This window comes from Haplochromis burtoni, unplaced genomic scaffold (assembly GCF_018398535.1).
Source record: "Haplochromis burtoni strain Fernald_Lab_line unplaced genomic scaffold, NCSU_Asbu1 Contig_139, whole genome shotgun sequence".
Taxonomy (NCBI): Eukaryota; Metazoa; Chordata; class Actinopteri; order Cichliformes; family Cichlidae; genus Haplochromis; species Haplochromis burtoni.
This window is the reverse complement of record NW_024582500.1, coordinates 75,846-94,342: the sequence shown is the minus strand read 5'-3', so window position 1 is coordinate 94,342 and position 18,497 is coordinate 75,846. Positions and strand designations below refer to the sequence as shown.

At 42.2% G+C, this 18,497-nt stretch overlaps 1 protein-coding gene across 1 annotated transcript; it reads left to right on the top strand.

The window, feature by feature from the left end:
- The first annotated feature begins 9 nt into the window (after nt 1-9).
- trak2 (trafficking protein, kinesin binding 2) lies at nt 10-16,300 on the top strand. The gene is made up of 17 exons (XM_014337304.2): nt 10-136; nt 4,929-5,130; nt 6,353-6,541; nt 9,241-9,300; nt 9,950-10,026; nt 10,125-10,241; nt 11,093-11,308; nt 11,397-11,475; nt 11,583-11,713; nt 11,804-11,878; nt 12,497-12,634; nt 13,287-13,366; nt 13,520-13,660; nt 13,737-14,029; nt 14,267-14,758; nt 14,845-14,944; nt 15,024-16,300. The coding sequence occupies exons 2-17, from the start codon at nt 5,076-5,078 to the stop codon at nt 15,802-15,804; spliced, it is 3,024 nt and encodes a 1,007-aa protein (XP_014192790.1). The 5' UTR covers nt 10-136; nt 4,929-5,075; the 3' UTR covers nt 15,805-16,300.
- The last annotated feature ends 2,197 nt before the right edge of the window (nt 16,301-18,497 follow it).

Genomic DNA, 18,497 nt, shown 5'->3' with positions numbered 1-18,497 from the left:
TGTCGCCACTTGATGACCGCTTGTTGCCCTCCCTCCCCTCGCTTCCCCTCCATTGTTTGAGGCTTTGGTGAAGGGATTGACAGACACCGCATGTATTGCTGGAACTGCCCATGATTTGGAATAATACTGATATAGGGTAAGCCTGATTGTAACTAATAAAATGTGTTTTAAGCTGTATAATGTATAACGGTCAACGCGGAAGGCATGCTGATTGTTTAAGCTCGCGGTTGTTGGCTAACGCGATATGAGCAACAGTGAAGCTGTCAGCCAGCCACAGGATGGTTAAGCTAGCTAACGTATTTACAGTTTTTTTGGTTGTTAGTTTTTTTGTTAGCCGATATGCAAAACATTTTGTTAACTTTAGTTCGCATTTATTTATATAAATCTCTTATAACCTTCTTATTAGCCTTTATTACAAAAGTATAACTAAAGAACGGAGTGAGTAAATTTTAGCTAATGGTCAGCTCAACAAACAGACAGGTGTGCAATATCTTACGGTTCATTCGCTAGCTTAACATTTTTTTTTCATGTGTCTGGATCCTCTGGAGAGTTCAGCCGATAAAGGTTCCAAGAAAAAGTACTTGATATCAGGAAAGCTTGGGCTAGCAAGAGAGTTTCATGTCTGCAGTGGCTGAACTAACTATCCCAGCAACTCCCTGTTAAATGCTATCAGCTGAATGAATGATGCCAAATTGAAGAATACCGTAGCTTTTTCATATTTATTTATGTGGTTAAACATTTTAATACTACTAATACTAATATTGTTATTATTATTATTATTATTAATAATAATAATAATTCAAATTCATGTAGCACCTTGTGTAACACATAATCCGTGGGGTTGTAGGGGAGGCAGTCTGTGCTGTTACTAAACAGCAAAACATTTCAAATTAAAGGTTATTTTCAAACTAAGTTCTGCTTAGTTAACGTGTTCATGGTGAATCATTAGATACTGAGTTTGTTTGGGGTCATAGTGAACTGGATTTATATGAGTTTATCGATGTTTTATGGTATTAAAAGAATCTGAACCTGATATATGCAAAAAAAAAGTTTACATATATATCCATAACCTTTGTTCGAGAATGCACTGACAAGGCTATTTGTGGGGTCGTTGTTAAAATTTTTTTGCATTATTTTACACTGCTTGACTGCTTGCTGTGATTGTGGTGAGGTTTTTATGATCTTGCTCTGCTCCGTGTGGTGCAGACAGTGCTGATAACATCGCATCGTAAACAACGGATGTGGAGCCACTCAGTGAGATTTTTTTTATTATAATACTCTCTAGATAATCCCAAGCATCTTTTCATGCATGTTGTTGTGGTTAAGATAATATTATCTTTTAACTGCGTATTGGATGACATACGTTTTGCCAGTATCAGCCAATGAGTATATCTGTCCAGATCTAGATTATAGTTGACAGTCAGATCAGATCAGATTAGTATTTCATGATGCTGTATGTGACTTGGTTTAATTCCTTTTGGCCAGTCATGACAAGGAATGCTGATGTTCCTGTGAGGGATTTCTGGTTATGCATCTAAAGCCCCTGGTGCAGTCAATCAAATGCGCTGCCTCCCCTGTGCACATGCCCTCCCTAGTTTGTCCGCTCTATCACGGGCTCAGTGCAGATGCTGTGATTAAAAAGCAAGGCCAATAACCGGTAAGGGAAAATGTCAAAAGAGATATCATTCTAAGCTAACTTCAACAAAGTCAGGTTGAGCATTGAGCTGAAGGTGTAGATCAGACATGAAGGGAGGTGACGCCTGCGAAAGGCTGATATAAGCAGACAGTCCCTGTGGAAGAGCTCGGACAGACTCGTGCTATGTGTAGTGATGCGGTGATGAGTCTGTTTAAGTGTTACTTTCAGGGCTGCTTCCTTACTGCTGTGGATTTTACATCTTTATACCATCGCCTCTCTTAAGTAGCAGTGGTCACAGTGAAGCCAGAGAGTGTTGTGTTTGTGTGTATGAGCCTAGCCAATGAACCACAAATTTCCATTTAATTTCTGAGTGCTTAGTCAGGAAGCTGTCTGCCTGTGACAGTCATGAAGTGACTCAGAGGCACTTGGACACCATCAGTCCTGGCATTTTAAATGGGAGAGAAAATAAGAAGCATTTGTTTGATAGAGATTCATATTAATGATTGACACATGCAATATTCTGTGCTTAAAATTGCTTCACGGCCTAATGTGATCATTTGAACCCTAGGATGAGTCAACTGGTCATTAATGGGTAGGTCCAGTATATCTACCAGGTGTTTAGTGGTAAGCAGCAAGTTTAGGCTGTAGCGTTGCATGCATCTCATCTCCTTTAATCTCCTCTATTATGGAGATGATTGTTTAAGCGTCACTGTTGTGTAAGGAGTGTATGAATGTTGCCCAAGGATTCTGTCCTTCCACAGGCATGCTCTCTGATAAACACCCACATAGAGTTTGTGTGCATCTGCATGCACAGGCTGCTGATGTAAAAGGTACTCAGCCTATTCCTAGCATGTCTCTTTCACAGACTGTATATGAAAGATAGAAGAAACCCCTGGATCTGAAAAGTTAGGCAATGTGCAATTTCTTTAAACCTAGATTCTTTCTAATTGCTTGTCATGTTGAAAACTACTAAGATGTACTAACACCGATGTACTTTTACACATGATGATCACTTGACTGGACAGAAGTGCTGCTCAGTTCGTGGAAAGAGTTGTATAACATCTCCTTTGTCCACTGTAGAGGGCTAGAGTCCCCAGAAATAACCCTGATGACGTCATAGTCATATTGTTAACAGAGATCCTGTGTTCACATTTTAGAGCTTGAATTTGTGTTCATCTTTTATATAACGTCTATATAAATCAAGCAAACTGGATCATGGGAAACTGAAAAACATTTGACTTTTTTATGTTTTTCATGACTCCAACAGCAGCCAGTTAATTGAGATTAAAGATGTGTTTAAGGAAATAAGAATATATCTAGAAGCACATGTCCCATCCCTTTAAGACATCACATCCTGTCTCATTCCTTCGGTTAGGGCTGTGCGATATGACCAAAATCTCATATCCCGATATAAGACATCTATCGTCCCGATTAGAGCTGGGCGATAGAACGATAATGATATGTATTGCGAAATAACTTTTTCTCGATAGAAAAATTAAACTATTGCGATAGGCCTCGCCGCTCTTGTCCTCTTAAAAAAAACAGAACAGCCAATCCAAATTAAGTAGCGCAGAGCCAAACCAATCACAGCCGCAGCGTCACGTCACGTGACTTGTTACGTACAGCACAAGGAAATCCAATAAAGTGGTGCATGCTCAATCTCTGACTGGAAGCGCTAATTCGTCATTCGGCTTTTGTCAGGCTAAAGTAACTGTTAAAACTGTTTGAAAAGCTAAGCTATACAACAAGGAGAGATTGAGAATTTCCTTTTAGTTCTCAGTTTATTTGATATTGACAAAAGTTAGTCAGTTTTGTCTGTTCTTCTGTAACACAAACTAAGATTTATTTTTAGAATTAATATTTTGTTTCTAAGTGGAATTGACAATTTAGTCTGTTTCGTTTGTTCTATTTTGAAACTTAAACGCTTTAGCGGCTGCCTTTTGTGTAGTTTGCAATATTTGCCTTTATTTATCTGAAAAAGTCTCATGTTCCTTAAGTACATCTACCCTGTTGAACTTATTATGGGAAATAAATATTTAAATCAAAACAAGCTGCTGATTATTTCACATTTTACTTGTGAGCAACGGCACATTTAAATCTTACAAATATAGTTATTTGGCTTATATCGTGATAGATATCGTTATCGCCTGAAATGAAAAAAACATATCGTGATATGAAAAAATCTCATATCGCCTGGCTCTAGTCCCGATAATGATATAAATCACAAAAATTTAACATTTTCTGTAAATTCTGTGAATCTCGGGCAGCTCGACTTGCGGGAAGTGTTTCCAGTTGCGCATCATGTACCTGGAGTTGAGTGTTTTAACCGATGCATGAAACGACACATTTTTAGACATAAGTTGTAACGGCTGCCGTTTTCTTTGTGGGTATTTATTACACGGCGTGCTGCGGGGAAAAGCCTGTTCTAACGTTTGAGTCTGAGGTTTATTTTTTAGCACCTGGCGGTTCTTTTTTAATTCTCATCCGTCAATACTCTGCATACTCTTTCACGTGATTCAGTTTATTTTGAAAGGTCTCAACAGGATCTTGAGCTTTATTGTGAAAGGTTTATGTAGAAAATAAACAAGCGGACACGTGATGGTTTTACCCTCGTTGTTGCTAACGACAACGCATAAAAACAGGCTCTTGTCGTCGGTAGTGTGGTTATATTAAATATAAGAGAAAGAGAGAACTTTAAGAAATTTACATAGCCACTACAGTGACCATCAAAACGGTGAAAAAATATTGCCGTAAACAGTTTATTTTGCCACATCACGAAACAAACGATAGCGTAAAATGAAACGATAGACGTTTTTATATCGTCGTCCGATATATATCGTTATATGGAACAGCCCTACCTTCGGTCATCTCTTTAAGCATTGGAAGAGTTCATACAGAGACAGGCAACAGGATGTGGGCTGGCTCAATGTCACCCCTCCCTAAAAACTGTATGTGGAGTTATTGTCACAACATTTCTTCAATCAAAATCTCAGAGCCTCACCTTTAGTTTGTTTAGTAGAAGTAGAAGAAATCTTTTAGCGTTAGCATTTTAGCATTTATTTTAGATTTGTCCTTGCCTGAAAACGATATCTGTGGTTCAAAAATCAAACACTGTGGGTGGCTCTAAATGTTATAAAACAGGTGTGAAGGAGAGCATAAGAAGGAAATGAGTCAGTCTGCTTTATTACCAGCTGCACACGTTACCTGGACATGTATATTGCCCCTCATTCAGCCTCTGTGGAGGTCACGTCTTTATCTGTGAGACCACTAACACTTCTCTCTTCTGTTTCAGGTAGCGGTGTGTATGGGCACACCGCCCTGTCAGCACAGGAACAGGATGTGATGTCATGCCAGTAGCAGCTCCTGTGTTCTGTCCAGCTTCTTCTTTTCACGAGTGGGAGAGCTTCCCCTCCCCACTCCCCCTTTCCAAAGACGGGATATGTTTGAAGTCAAACCCCGGGCGGTGGAGAAGAAAGAGTCGAGCACGGAGACAGGTGAGATGGTCTTCTGTATAAATATCATATATCAAAAGCTGCAGTACAGCCACCAATTTGCTTTGCGCACATTATTAAATGCTGCTTTGTGAGTATCAGGTCTCCCTGAGGTACAGTATGTGGTGCCTTTAAGCCTGATGCTATAGTTAGCTCTGTTTGTCCTAGTAAACCACATATTTGTTCGAGTGGAAGGACATTGGCTTGTACAGTGCCTGAGCCAAGACAATATACACACACACACTGTTCATCAGCCCACACGCAAATCTCACTGGAGCTGCACAGCTTTGCCAAAATAAAAGCTTCCCTCTTCATTTATCAACTTAATGGAATGCCATTGTGCCATGATAATACCTCAGCCCACACACTTTTTGTCTGTTTTTGTGGCAAATAATTGATTTTTCAAGTGCTTTGTGGGGAATAAATAACTAAACAGCATAATCAGTATATCTGCACCATCTTAGAGAGCGGTTAGTGACATTGAACATCTCTCTAGTTCAAATCGGAGATCTATCTAGGGTTAAAGGGGAGCTGCAGTCCCAGTTGGTACAGTTGGAGTACATCCAACTCACTGGAAATCCACTGGAGAAGCAGTTAGTTGGTATCGAGAACTGCTACAAGGGCAGGCTGGCCAGTGAGCCAGGTGTTAGGGAAAACACAAGATGGGAAGGGCTGCTTGACTCCACACTGCCATCTGCTATTTGTTCTGCACGCACTGCCAGGAGTGCTGTGAACTTCTGCTGGCCCACCAATGGACTCATACTATTTCTAAATCAGCCTAAGCACCTTGTTCAATCAATCAATCAATCAATCAATCTTTATTTATAAAGCACTTTTCATACAAAAAAAAAAAAAAATGTAGCACAAAGTGCTTTACATAGTTAATGATAGTTGTGATAGAGCAGCTCTTTTGTTTGACTTTTTTATTGTTTAATTCTCAAAAAGTAAGGAATTCATCATATGCCTGCCATTATGGACAATTTTAGACTAGAAGATTTTCCATCCATCCACCTTCCATTTATCCAATTCAAGGGCCCGGAGGTGCTGCAGCCTGTCCCAGTTGTCATAGGAGACACAGAGACTTAGTCAACTATTATTGACTAGAAGATTAATAAAAAAACAAAAAACAAACAAACAACAACATTAAACCCCCCCCAACAATAATGACAGTAATGGTTGCTCCACCAGCTGTTGGTGATGAGTTTTTTTGTCTGTCTTCCTCCAGACGAGGGGCTGGGCAGCAGCGGGAGGAATTATGGCTCCGGCTCACTGGGCTCCGGTTCGGTCGGCTCTGGCTCCGTGTACCTGTCAGACAGTCAGGACTGGGTGGTTTCCCCGAGCTGCTCCCCAGACGAAGGTCCCGGGAACAGCGCCATCTCCCCCATGCTGGCTGAGGAGACTTTCCGCTACATGAGTAAGTGTGTACATTTTGGTATATTTTTGCAAAGCTGCTTCCTTTTCCAGACGTCCTTTTGATTGGTTAAGCCTTGTACAACAGAACCGAGCAGATGGTGTGTGTGTGTGTATGTGTGAGTGCATTAGGCATGTGAGGGATTCTTTTTATGTGGTGCCGTTCAATTAAAGTCGCAGGGATTTAGTGTGGACATTATTTCGCACAGCGTTCGTCATTGTGTCTGTTTGTCTTTGCTTGTGTGACTGTGGCACTGTGTGTGTGTGTGAGAGAGAGAGAGAGAGAGAGAGAAAGATCCAGCACAGTTAAGTGCAGCGGAGTTCAAAACCAAAGCCAGAGTGAGTCACGGGACAGTAACAAGAGAGGCGGTGTGGATAGATAGAGAATGAAGACAAGAGAGCACAGAGAGGAGACACAACATGCCTGTGTTAAACATCCACAATGAGGAGGTGTACGATAAGTTTCCTGTGGAAGGTGAGCATGGGCTTAGTCCTCAGTACATGTCTGAAAGACAGAAAGAGAGAGAGACAGGCATGCAGCTTCAGTAAGCATGTCAGCAAGGTCAGGCAAAACGTGACAGCGTAGAGGGCAAAGTGTCTGTGTGTGTTACTAGAAAGGAAGTGGGCAAATCTGATGGTGTGTTTACATTTAAACAGGTTGCAGTATGCTGGAACGAGACAGGATAAACTTCCTGTTTTTCTCATAATTGCCAACGCTTTGTTTCCTGCGTTTGAAGATTATTTGATTTAACGTGAGCAGATCTTGATTGTTTCAGTTCACTGAATGTTTCGTCATTTCCTTTTATTAATGTTTGATCAAACCAACAATTTGAGCATTTCTCAAATAAATAGTAACTTAAAAAAAAAAAACAAGTAATGAATGAAGTGTTTTAGTTGCACATGTGAGGAAATTGGACATTGGAGGAGTCTCAGTTTCATGGTGCTGTTTGCTCCACTTCTGCAAAGTTAAACACAGCCTATTAATAACGTGTGCTGGGGCATGGCATGTTAAGATGTGTGAAAACACTTAGAGAGGTCTGATTTTGACATTCATATTTAGACCTTGCAGTTGATGCTGAAATATTTCAGTACTCCACTATGGTTATACGAGTATCAAGTATCCTGGTTTTAGTGTCATGTTGTGAAATTTGAAGAGTTTATACTGTAATTTAATGGCTGTTGAGGATCTTGTCATTTGGCTCGACGAGATGATGTCCTATCTCTTTTTCAAAGCCTGACAACAAGAGCTGGGAGTGTTTTTACGCTCCAGGATTTGAGTTGTAAAACTTTCTTGTACTTATGCTCAATTCCAGTAGCTTTGCATGAGTTATTAACTCGAGTTATTAACCTGTGCATTTCTGCTGGCTCATGATGGAGCAAACATAGAGCGACCTAGAGTTGATTTGAAAGAGATAAGCTTTTTGAGTTTGATCCAGGTGTCATATTGGTGCGTCCATATGATTGTACCATTTATTCCTCACACTGCATTTTGAAGTTGAGTTTGTTGTATAATCACATGTTGAGTTTATTGATGCCAAAGGTTCAAGCAGCCATGACTCTGGAGATTCATGTTACTTAACAAGTAACACATTGACCACCCATTGGCCTGTTGTGTGTCTGTAGTCCATGAATTTATGTCAAAATGAAACAGAGGTTGGACTTTGCTGTTATGAAATTTATTGCGGCCAGAGTTCAGTTACTGCCTTGTATAAGTCAATACAACCTACACTGCTTTCCCACCCTGCGATCAGCATGTGGTGTAAACAGTTTCATTTATTTATGCAGCATCTGATCATGATCAAGCCAGACTATGGACATACATAACCCATACAATGATGGCATGCTTTCAGCAGCAGGTAAAGGTATTAGTGTATGTTTTTGTCTGTGAGTTTGTGTGTGTGGAACAGTAACTTGAGACATTATATGCATTATGTATGCACTGTAACTGTAACAAGGATAGCCGTGCTGGGCAGAGGTTATTTTTACCCGCTGGTTGTTGGAGTGCAGTGTCCAGATTCAGAGGTCATTGTAGGCTTCAGATTACTGGATGAATGCTCTCATCCATTTGAGCAGCTGCCTAGCTCAGCTTGTTACTTTTAATCCCTGCTGAAACTGTTTTATTACACTACATTTATTCAGAAAAAAAGATAGTGAGTCCGATGTGAATCTGTGCAACGCTGCGTCATAGTAAGCGATCGCTCTTTAGGTTAGATTATCGTTAACAGTACTTGGATTACACTTTGTTATTGTAGTTGTAGGTGTTTGTACAGTAAGCAGTAAACTGGGATTGCACAAAGAAGTTGTAATAAGGTTGTAAGTTTTTGATCAAACCAACAGAAGTAAATATTCTAAATGAGTGTTGGGGACACGCATCACTCTGTTAAAGGGCTTCTAGCTGAAACCAGATGGCTCATTGATTAGGGTTGCCACTTTTCTTTGAACAGGTGGAACGCTGAACTGTGCAGCGCTGGTGACACCCACTCAGGTGCTAAAAGCAGACCAGACTAATCGATGTGTAGATTCTCTGACTCTCAACAAACTAATGTCTCTACATGATGTTGGTTTATTGAAACTTTCATTTTTCTGCCAGTGTTTGTCTCTTTCCTTTTCCTTTCTTTTTCCATCTGTCTTAAAACTGGCTGGTTTACTTCTACACCATCTGAACTTTCCCCTCTTTTTCTCTCTCTGCATCTCTCTCACTAGCATATCTTGCTTTGGAACCTCCTTCTTATTCCCACCCAGGCTCTCAGAGCCTCTCCAAAGGTATCCTACTCTTCCTACTTGCCTGTTCTTCTCTGGAACTTCATTTAACTCAAGTGTGAGAGAGGGGCTTCTGTCAAAAGTGTGGCCACACACTTCTAGGATGTGATCTAGGATCCGTTCCTAGGCCACTGATTGGGAGCCCCTCTCCACTTTTTGCATGTAAACAATAAGACAAGAGACTTGCATAGTAAAGGTCTTCTGCTTCCAACTGTAGTACTGTACTGTGTACTGTAGTCAGCTTGTAGTACAGTTATTAATTTGTAAAGCTAGTGTTCTTTTTAAATTCAGACCACTAGCACGTGTTGCATAATTATTGCTCCAGCAATAATCATTTAGCAATTTAGTGGACATAATTTGGACCACGCGTCCATAATCAGATGCTAAAAAGTGTAAAGAATGGTGATGTTATGTGGCTATAATAGCCAAGTAGCTCCTAATGTTGCTTGTGGTCAGAATTCTTTATTATGTAGTAGACCATGCATGTTAAAGACGTGTCCAGTAATTGATTTTATTTTCATGTTTGTGTGGAGTTGCTTGGATGCACAGTGTGCATGCCAGAGTGGGGATTCTAGATTTTTTTTAGATGTGTGTGTGTGTGTGTGTTTTTGCTTGTTTGTTGCCTAAAAGTTAACGTTTTCCCTCTGGCCAGTCCTCAGTGCTGATCGAGTGGAACAGATGACCAAGACGTACAATGACATTGAAGTGGTCACACACCTTTTGGCTGAGGTAGGGCGTTGACCTCATTTGTGATCATTTTTTTCAGCTAAGAAAACAACAGCCAGTTAACTGATTAACCCTGGGTGCCTTGTGTTCTATTTGAACAGCGGGACAGAGATTTGGAGTTGGCAGCTCGGATTGGTCAGTCACTTCTACAGAGGAACCACCTGCTACAGGAGCGAAATGAGGCCTTAGAGGAGCAGATAGCACAGTCTGTAGATCAGGTAACTGTTTTTATTCACCTTAAAATGTGTAAATAATGTTTTGTGCTACATAAAGAGAGGGTGATAGTATGATCATTTAAATTAGGGGTGAGGGAACTCCAGGCCTCAAGAGCATGGTGTCCTGCAGGTTTCAGATGTGTCCTTGATCCAGCACAGCTGATTTAAAGGCTAAATTACCTCCTCAACATGTCTGCATGATCTAGTGATATTGTTGCAATAGGTTTTTAAAAGAGAAATTGAATAAAGCATTTAGACATTTGAATAATAAAAAGGGGCTCTAAAATAGATCCCTGTGGTACACCTTTTCCTAATAGTTAGTTAGCTAGTTAATAGTTGCGGTAGATGCCTGCCCCTCCCTGAGCGTGGTTCTGACAGAGGTTTCTTCCTCTTAAAACGAAGTTTTTCCTTTCCACTTTTGCCAAGTGCTTTCTTATAGGGGTCTTCTGATTGTTGCGGTTTCTCTGTATTGCTGTAGGGTGTTTACCGAACTATATAAAGCGGTTCGAGGTGACTGTTGCTGTGATTTAGAACTATATAAATAAAATTGAATTGAATTGAATATCTCATGGACCAAAAAATGCTTGATATACATTAATAATGTACTATTTTTTTAAATGCATCTGCAGCCAAAATAACATACCATTTTATTTCAATAAAATGGTATTTCTGCCACAAGTCATGCATGTTTGCTGTATACATACAAATATTCCATTCACTTTCCAGCTTTAAACTAAACTTCAACCAAAAAAAAAATGAAAGTTAGATTTTTGTATCTCTAGAAAAAGAGAGCTTTAAAATGTTAAAATCCTGTAAACACCAATCACTTTTCCTAAACTGTCCACATTGGTCAGGTTCATCAGCTGCAACATGAGCTCAGTAAGAAGGATGAATTGCTGCGGATGGTGGCCAGTGCCTCTGAGGAGAGCGAGACCGATTCCAGCGTGTCGACCCCACTGCGGCAACCTCACCTGCCGGGGGGAACCGCCGCTGCTGCACTTAGTCAGCTGGAGTCCCTGCAGAGCAAGCTGCAGGACCTAGAGGAAGAAAATCTGGCACTGAGAACCGAGGTATGCCGTTCTTTGGGAAGCAAATTGATCAGAAGCAGATGTTGAAGTATAATCTCTGCTGCAAACTGAGCTTTTTTGACTTATCCAGGCTTGTCAACTCAAAAGAGACACCATCACCTATGAGGAGAAGGAGCAGCAGCTAGTGAGCGACTGTGTCAAAGAGCTCCGTGAGTTTTTCTTGAAGTTTGCAAACTTATGTTCAAAAGGAACTTTTACAGATCAGGCATCTGAATTTAATCTTTGGTGTGTTTGTGTATATCACACGTGGGGTCAGGCGAGTCCAACAGCCAGATGGTTTCGTTGACTGAAGATCTATCTCAGAAGAACGAGGAGCTGCTCAGACACCAGGAGGAAATCGCTCAGCTGCTTTCCCAAATAGTCGAGCTGCAACACAGAGTGAAGGAGGTGGGCAAGCTTAACTGCTAGCACTGATTACCTACTGTAGATGCTGGCACAGTGTGTGAACGCTCTTGGTGTGATGCTGTTTATCTCCAGCTGGCTCTGGAGAAAGAGGAGCTCAGGATCCACCTGCAGGCCTCCAAAGATGCTCAGAGACAGCTCACAGCAGAGGTACAGTCTCATACGAGTGTTCAAGTTCCTTTTTAGAGCAAGACCAGTTTAATTATTCTACAAAGATGCAAATGTGATCATATAATGTAGGTTTGTAGCTTTTATGTCAAGCCTTTGTAAGAAACCACACTTATGGTTTGTGTTGGAGCCGGTTTACAGCAATTTAGAGCTTTAACGTTGTCAAATCTGTCAGTCTGATCTGATTTTCATTCCTAACATCATTCCTAATACAAGGGAAAATGATGTGTTTCCCTAAAAACTGTGTCCTAAAAGCATAAACATAAAATTTAGCATAAACAGTAAATTTAGGTCAGAGTGTTGAGAAATATCACAAACTAACCACCTCCTTTTCCCAGTTTTATTTTACTTTTTTAAATAAATTCATATAAATATACAAACTTGTGAGTAATTTTGCCCGAGCCTACACTTTGGGAATTACTGCCATACATACATCTACCAACCTGCCTACTGAGAGAAATTACCATTTCATCAGTGATTATACTAATTCTATAAATCCAGTAATCCAGTAAAATACGCTCTGAACACATCATTCATTTTAATTACTCTTGAAATAATTTCTTTGCTTAATTAATTATTATTTGCACGTGTCTGCTGCAGCTGAACGAGCTGGCCGAGAGGAATGCTGAGTGTGTAGAGATGCTCCATGAGTCGCAGGAGGAGATCAAAGAGCTGCGCAGTAAAAACAGCCCCTCAGCTGGGATGCGCCGGCACCTTCCCTACGGCCTCTACCCCATGGTGAGAGAAACGCACCCTTGAACTTTTATTTGGAGCACACAGAAGAAGATACAGTCCCTGGCACATGTGTTCACAAGGAATCATACAGCTGCTATTAACCCTTTAACACCCAGTGTGTTGTATTTGCTACATAAAGTTTTTTGTGACTTTTTGAGTTCTACAACATCGGTGAGATTTTTCTTTTACCCTTGAAAAACCTAAATAAACTGCACAACACATTTCATATTTCAGGCTTTAGGGTTTAAGGAGGTAACCGTATCTGGCTTTAGACATATTCTTTAAAGTTTTTGTTGAGTATAATGTGGGAGTCTGTAGGATATTGGTAAATGTAAATGGTAAATGGCCTGTATTTGTAAAGCGCTTTACTTAGTCCCTATGGACCCCAAAGCGCTTTACACTACATTCAGTCATCCACACATTCACACACTGGTGATGGCAAGCTACACTGTAGCCACAGCTGCCCTGGGGCGCACTGATATTGGCTTGCTTTTGGGAGCCAGCCTGAAGTGGCCACTTGAGGAGCTGCAGTTTTTGGCCTGTGTGCATTTATTTTTTAGGCTTGGATGAATTAAGCTGAACAGTGACTGTAAACATTACTTTTGTTGAATCCACAGCATACTTTTAATCCTCCGTATGTGTCCTGTTTTTACAGGAATCCTTGGCAGCAGAGATTGAGGGAACTATGAGGAAGGAGCTGAGTATAGAGGAGGAGACCGCCTTTCAGGACCAAAGGTTAAAAGCTGCAGAATGTGTTTGCTGCTGAGGATGACAGTTGGTGTTGGAGAACTCGTACTTTTTTCCAGACTTTTCATGGGTTTGAAAAGTTTAGGTGTCTGCATTATATTTTAGGTCTAGTCTTTGACCTTTCACCTCATTTTCCTATAGAATTTCCCAGAAGCGAGTCTTCCAAACAGTCCGCTCCGTTAATGCCTCAGTACTACGATCAGCTTCAGCAAACCCACCAATCCCTGGCTCCGGACAGAGCTCTCTGGTGATGACAGCGCAGCCGTTTCAGTCCACACAGGGGTAAGTTTCAAAGAGCATTTTCTGTTTTGGAAGAGATTTATGCTTGATTTCAGGTCATAACATGCATGTTTTGCAGGGAGGAGGGCCGAGTGGGCCAGCCTGGTTGTCCGGGAGGAAATGATCTCACTAGAGCACTCCACCGCCTGTCATTGCGCCGTCAGAACTTCCTGTCCGAGCGACAGTTCTTCCAGGCGGAGCGGGAAAAGAAGGTGCAGGCCCTGGCGGAGGTGGAAGGAGAAGGCAGTTGCTGCAGCTCACCAATGGGCAGTGCAGTCTCGTCTTTCTCCAACCTGTCGGATCTCTCCATCGCCTCCACTGTTTTTAAGACTTTCCTGCCTGAGAAGCTCCAGATTGTCAAACCCATGGAAGGTAATGTTTGCTTTGTTGACACCTCGAAGGTTATCGTTTACTACAAGGTGATGTAATCCAATTAAAGAAACCTCCAGCAGAACCAGGCTCAGGGAGAGGTGGCCATCTGCTGGGGTTGGTTGGGGTGAGGGGAGGAAGACAGGACAAGGACATGCAGTGGAAGAGAGGCAGAGATTATTAATAACTAATAATTAAATGCAGAGTATGCAGTAACACATGCTGACATTTCTTTCTCAGGCTCGCTGACACTGCACCACTGGCAGCAGCTGGCCAAACCTCACCTGGGAACCATCCTGGACCCACACCCTGGAGTAGTGACTAAAGGTTTTCGCCCATTGGCTCAGGACGCTGTGTACCACCTGTCTGACATGGAGGAGGATGAAGAAGATGAAGAAAACAGAAGGAATGGTATCCTGGAGAAAGGAGCAGCAGAGCGGAGTAAGGAGGAGGAAGATGAGGAGGAGGAAGGCGGAATCACCTTTAACGTGCGCTGCTCATCTACACCCGAGGAGAAAAAGGACAGAAAGCATGCGGTATCATCTGTCCCAGTGCCGCCTCTCTCCACTGGGAGTCCAGCTGCTTCCTCCTCCATCAGGTTAGACTTCTGCCCTACACCCCTTCATGCCACAGAGAAACCCGGCCAATCGCCTCAGCCCATTCCAGGAGCCTCTGGAGCAGGACTCCAATCACAAAGCCAAACCTTGACATCGACAGCAGTATCTTCCTCTGGTAAAAATCACTTTTTGTAGCTTGTTATTGCTCATCATTTCCAAGGTGCGCGTGTTTGGTTTTCTGAAGTTTTCTTGTTTGTTCAGTCCAAAACCCAGGGAAGTGTCAGAGCTCCACCTTTTCCACCTACACCTTCACTACCTGCCGCATTCTGCACCCGTGTGACATCACACAGGTCACCCCAAGGTGAGTCCTCTTCAAGAAAATAAGCATCCCATAAACACTGTTATTGTTCTAACACAGACTCTCCTTTTCTTGCTTTCAGTTCTCAGTCATCCCACATGGCGAACACGCCTAGCTCCATGAGGACGGGTCCCAGCACCCCTGTGACTCCCTGCAGACTCAGTCTGGGTGACTCTTTCCCCCCTCGACGTCTGCCTGCACCCCCCAGTGGCCTGACCAAGCTGGTCCTAGAGAGGGGTATTTCTGCACAAGTCTCCAACCCTCCTCCAACCCCGAGACCCGCCCCCTGGCAGCCCCTCTTCCAGCTTCTGCCAAGCACGCCCCCCAACTCCCCCTCCCACTCTCCTGCCCCTTCCCCAGTGCCTACAGAGCCCCGCCAACACCCAGCTGACAATTTCCTGGCCTCGCGGCCCGCAGAGCTTTTTCTCCAAGACGTTTATGGGTTAAACCTGGGCCGCGCTCCGCATCCTGACCTACCAAGCCCATCCCAAGAAACCCCAGCCCTCATGTCATCCGCCAAATCAGGCAGATCCAGGCCCGACCCGGCCAGTGTTGGTTTGGTGGAGAAGCTCCGGCAGCTGGGATTCACTAAGGTGTTGCATGGTTCTGAGTCTGATGCTTCAATGCCACGCCAGGATTCTGCCACATTTGTGTCAGCAGGTGGAGGGAGCCTTTTAGATGGCCTGAGGCGCAACCAGAGCCTCCCGGCTATGATTGGTGCCCGAGCTGGAAAGTCAGCCGGTCACTCAGCTCCTCCTCCTCACCCCAGGACCCTGGCTATCCCCCCACCTCCATGGGGGAACCTAAAAGAAAGACGGCGGCATCTTGCCTCTATCTCCTACCCAAGTTCAGCCAAACGTTGAACTTAAGAGAACATCAGTCCCCTCTTTTATTCCTCCACCACATCTCTCCTCCTTTCTGCCTTTGGAGAGAGAAGTCAGGGCAGCGGTGGGCAGAACAATCCGTCCTTTTTTGGAACTTAATTTTAAAGCACAATTTAATGATACTGACTGTTTTTAGCCACCCTGCATTTTCTGTGTATGTGGATGTCTGCCATGCTGATAGTTAAAAAGGCCTTAGCTTGCCTCTGAGTGGGTCATCCTCTTCTCAGTCTTATATTAAATAGACTCAGTAGTTCTCCAGTAAGGCTCTAGATGTTAGGCACGGGTAGAGGAGGGCAAGAAAGGAAATTGTAAGTGTACGAAGGTTTGTGGAAGTTGATTAGAGAAAAGTAAAGGAAGAAGTGAAAGAAGGGCGAAAAGGGTGTCAGTATGTTTATGTCAGAAGACGGGGTTTCCGCCATATCAGTTAACATAGGGGGTTCAAGTAGCCCAGGCTGGAAAGCAGGCATTTTTCTCTCACAATTGTCACTAAAAAATGTTCAGAAAATCTATATTGTTGTAATAAAGGTATAACTGTACAAACTTGGTAATTGATAAGTTTTGGTTAACGACCCATTAGCATACACTAGATGAATGCTATGGGCAAAATTAGCTTTACTGTAAAAAAACAAAACAAAAAGTCATAAATTTGTTCAGTTCGATTCAGTTTGTACATATTAACAATATTGTGTGCAAAAGTTTAAACATACATGTGTAGGGCTGCCATGATTAGTCGACTAGTCACGATTACGTCGACTATTAAAATCAGACGATTTTAATAGTCGACGCGTTGTTTGAAGCTTTGTAAGATCACAAAAGACGCAGGAATGAGTAGTAGGATTTAAGAGTGTAATAACGGACTGAAACAGAAGATGGCAGCACTGCATGTACAAGGATGCCAGCTGCCGTTAAACCCCGAAGAAGAAGCTGTGTCCCATAATTCATAGCACGGCCCAGCGCACTTGTCAACAATGGCGGCAGCTAGTTAGTTTTAATATTACTCTTATTATTTCTGGGTCACAAAATAAAGCTTAACATATTTTCAGGCAAGAATGTAGCTGTGTAAACCTCAAATATCTGCTCAGTTTATCAAGACACCACATACTTTCAAAAGCGCGCCGACGTTTTTGGAGATGTCTGTTACCCACCAGCTCGATAGCTAGCCGGGGGCAAGCCTCACTAGAGCCTGTGAGAACACCGGACTCCCGGCAAATCGTTTTCAAACCCACCACCGTCTTTCGCTACTCATGTTAAACATATATAAGTCACTTAGATAACTTAAAAATGTTATTGTTTGGCTTTTTTTAGTATTTTATTTGTTCCTGAGTAAATCGGTTTGGCTGAGATTAAAGTTTTTACACAGCTGAATAAACATCAGGCAGACAGCTGATTATCAGAAGAGTGAGATGAATCGAGAATATACTCCGGTGTCCTGTTATATTTTAGATAGCAAGGAGTTTATTAAACTCCACCGAAACAATCTGCAAATTTCATTAAAATTTAATAAACTATCATCTTGTCTTTATTTTTAGTTAGCACATACCTTAAACACTCCAAGCTATAAGCTAATGATAGTTATATAAGAGAAGATGCATGCTGGTGCAATAAGCTGTACGTTTTACGTCCAATGGATGATGATCTGATTAGTCGACTAATCGCAAAAATAATCGGTGACTAGTCGACTATCAAAATAATCATTTGTGGCAGCCCTATACATGTGCATAATTTTGACTACAAACAATTATTTTGGCATTACCTGCATTCATTCCTATCCATTAAGAACTGTGCCATGAGCGCCCCCTGCTGCAGCCATAGTTGAATTGCAAGCACTTTGTGTACAGTAGGATTAAAAGGAAACACACCGTCTCCCATTGACCAGCTGTGACACACCTGTGCACACAACAGGTAACGAGAGACTGTAGAGTTTATTTTTGGCTTTCCAGCTTTTAAAAGCGAGAGCACCAATCATGCTAAACATCATTTGCATACAGTAAAAAAGCCTAGCAGTTCTGTTATTAGTGGACATAAGTGGATGGATACCAACTAGAAAGCAAAACTATTCAATTTGAACAACTTTTTTCAGGCTGGTCTTATGTGTGTAAAGTGGTTAACAGTAACAGTAGGCTAATGACGTATTAGCTAAATTAATATATGGAGCTGTTGTGTAAAAACAAAAATATCTGGTGTTTAAGGAGCTTGTAATACACTGGCGGAAACCCTAAAAGATGAAAGAAGAAGAAAATAAGGGAGAGGGGGTAGGGGGGCTTCTGGGGTCTTGCTGTTTTAAGGGCTTCTCAGTTATAGAACAACATCCTGCTAGCTCATAGCGTAGCAGTTGCTTTCTTCATACATACAGGTAGGAGGACAAGCTTGGAGACTTCAACCACTCGCTGGTTTAGCAGCTGAACATGCCAGTATTATTGTAACAGTTTTACAGTGTTGCACGGATGTCCAGTGACCGTCCATGCGCCATGTCCAACGCCTGCATGAACACCACCTTGTCTGCTGGTCCCAGCATGCACCTGTTGGCAGACAGTTAGGATGAAGGCAAAGACAAAACCAAATGGGACATCAGGCAAAAAAACAAATAGGGTGAAAGTTTTCCTTCAGGTCTTTGTGTTTTGCGTGTGCGTGCGTGTTTCTGTTTGTGTGTTTTTAATGGTATGAGGCCGTAT

Excerpts from the sequence above, each read along its gene's own strand:
- trak2 (XM_014337304.2), top strand. The coding sequence starts at position 5,076 with ATGTTTGAAGTCAAACCCCGGGCGGTGGAGAAGAAAGAGTCGAGCACG. Across the intron at positions 9,301-9,949 it reads CTCTCAGAGCCTCTCCAAAG|TCCTCAGTGCTGATCGAGTG; the intron begins GTATCCTACTCT and ends CCCTCTGGCCAG. Across the intron at positions 10,242-11,092 it reads TAGCACAGTCTGTAGATCAG|GTTCATCAGCTGCAACATGA; the intron begins GTAACTGTTTTT and ends CACATTGGTCAG.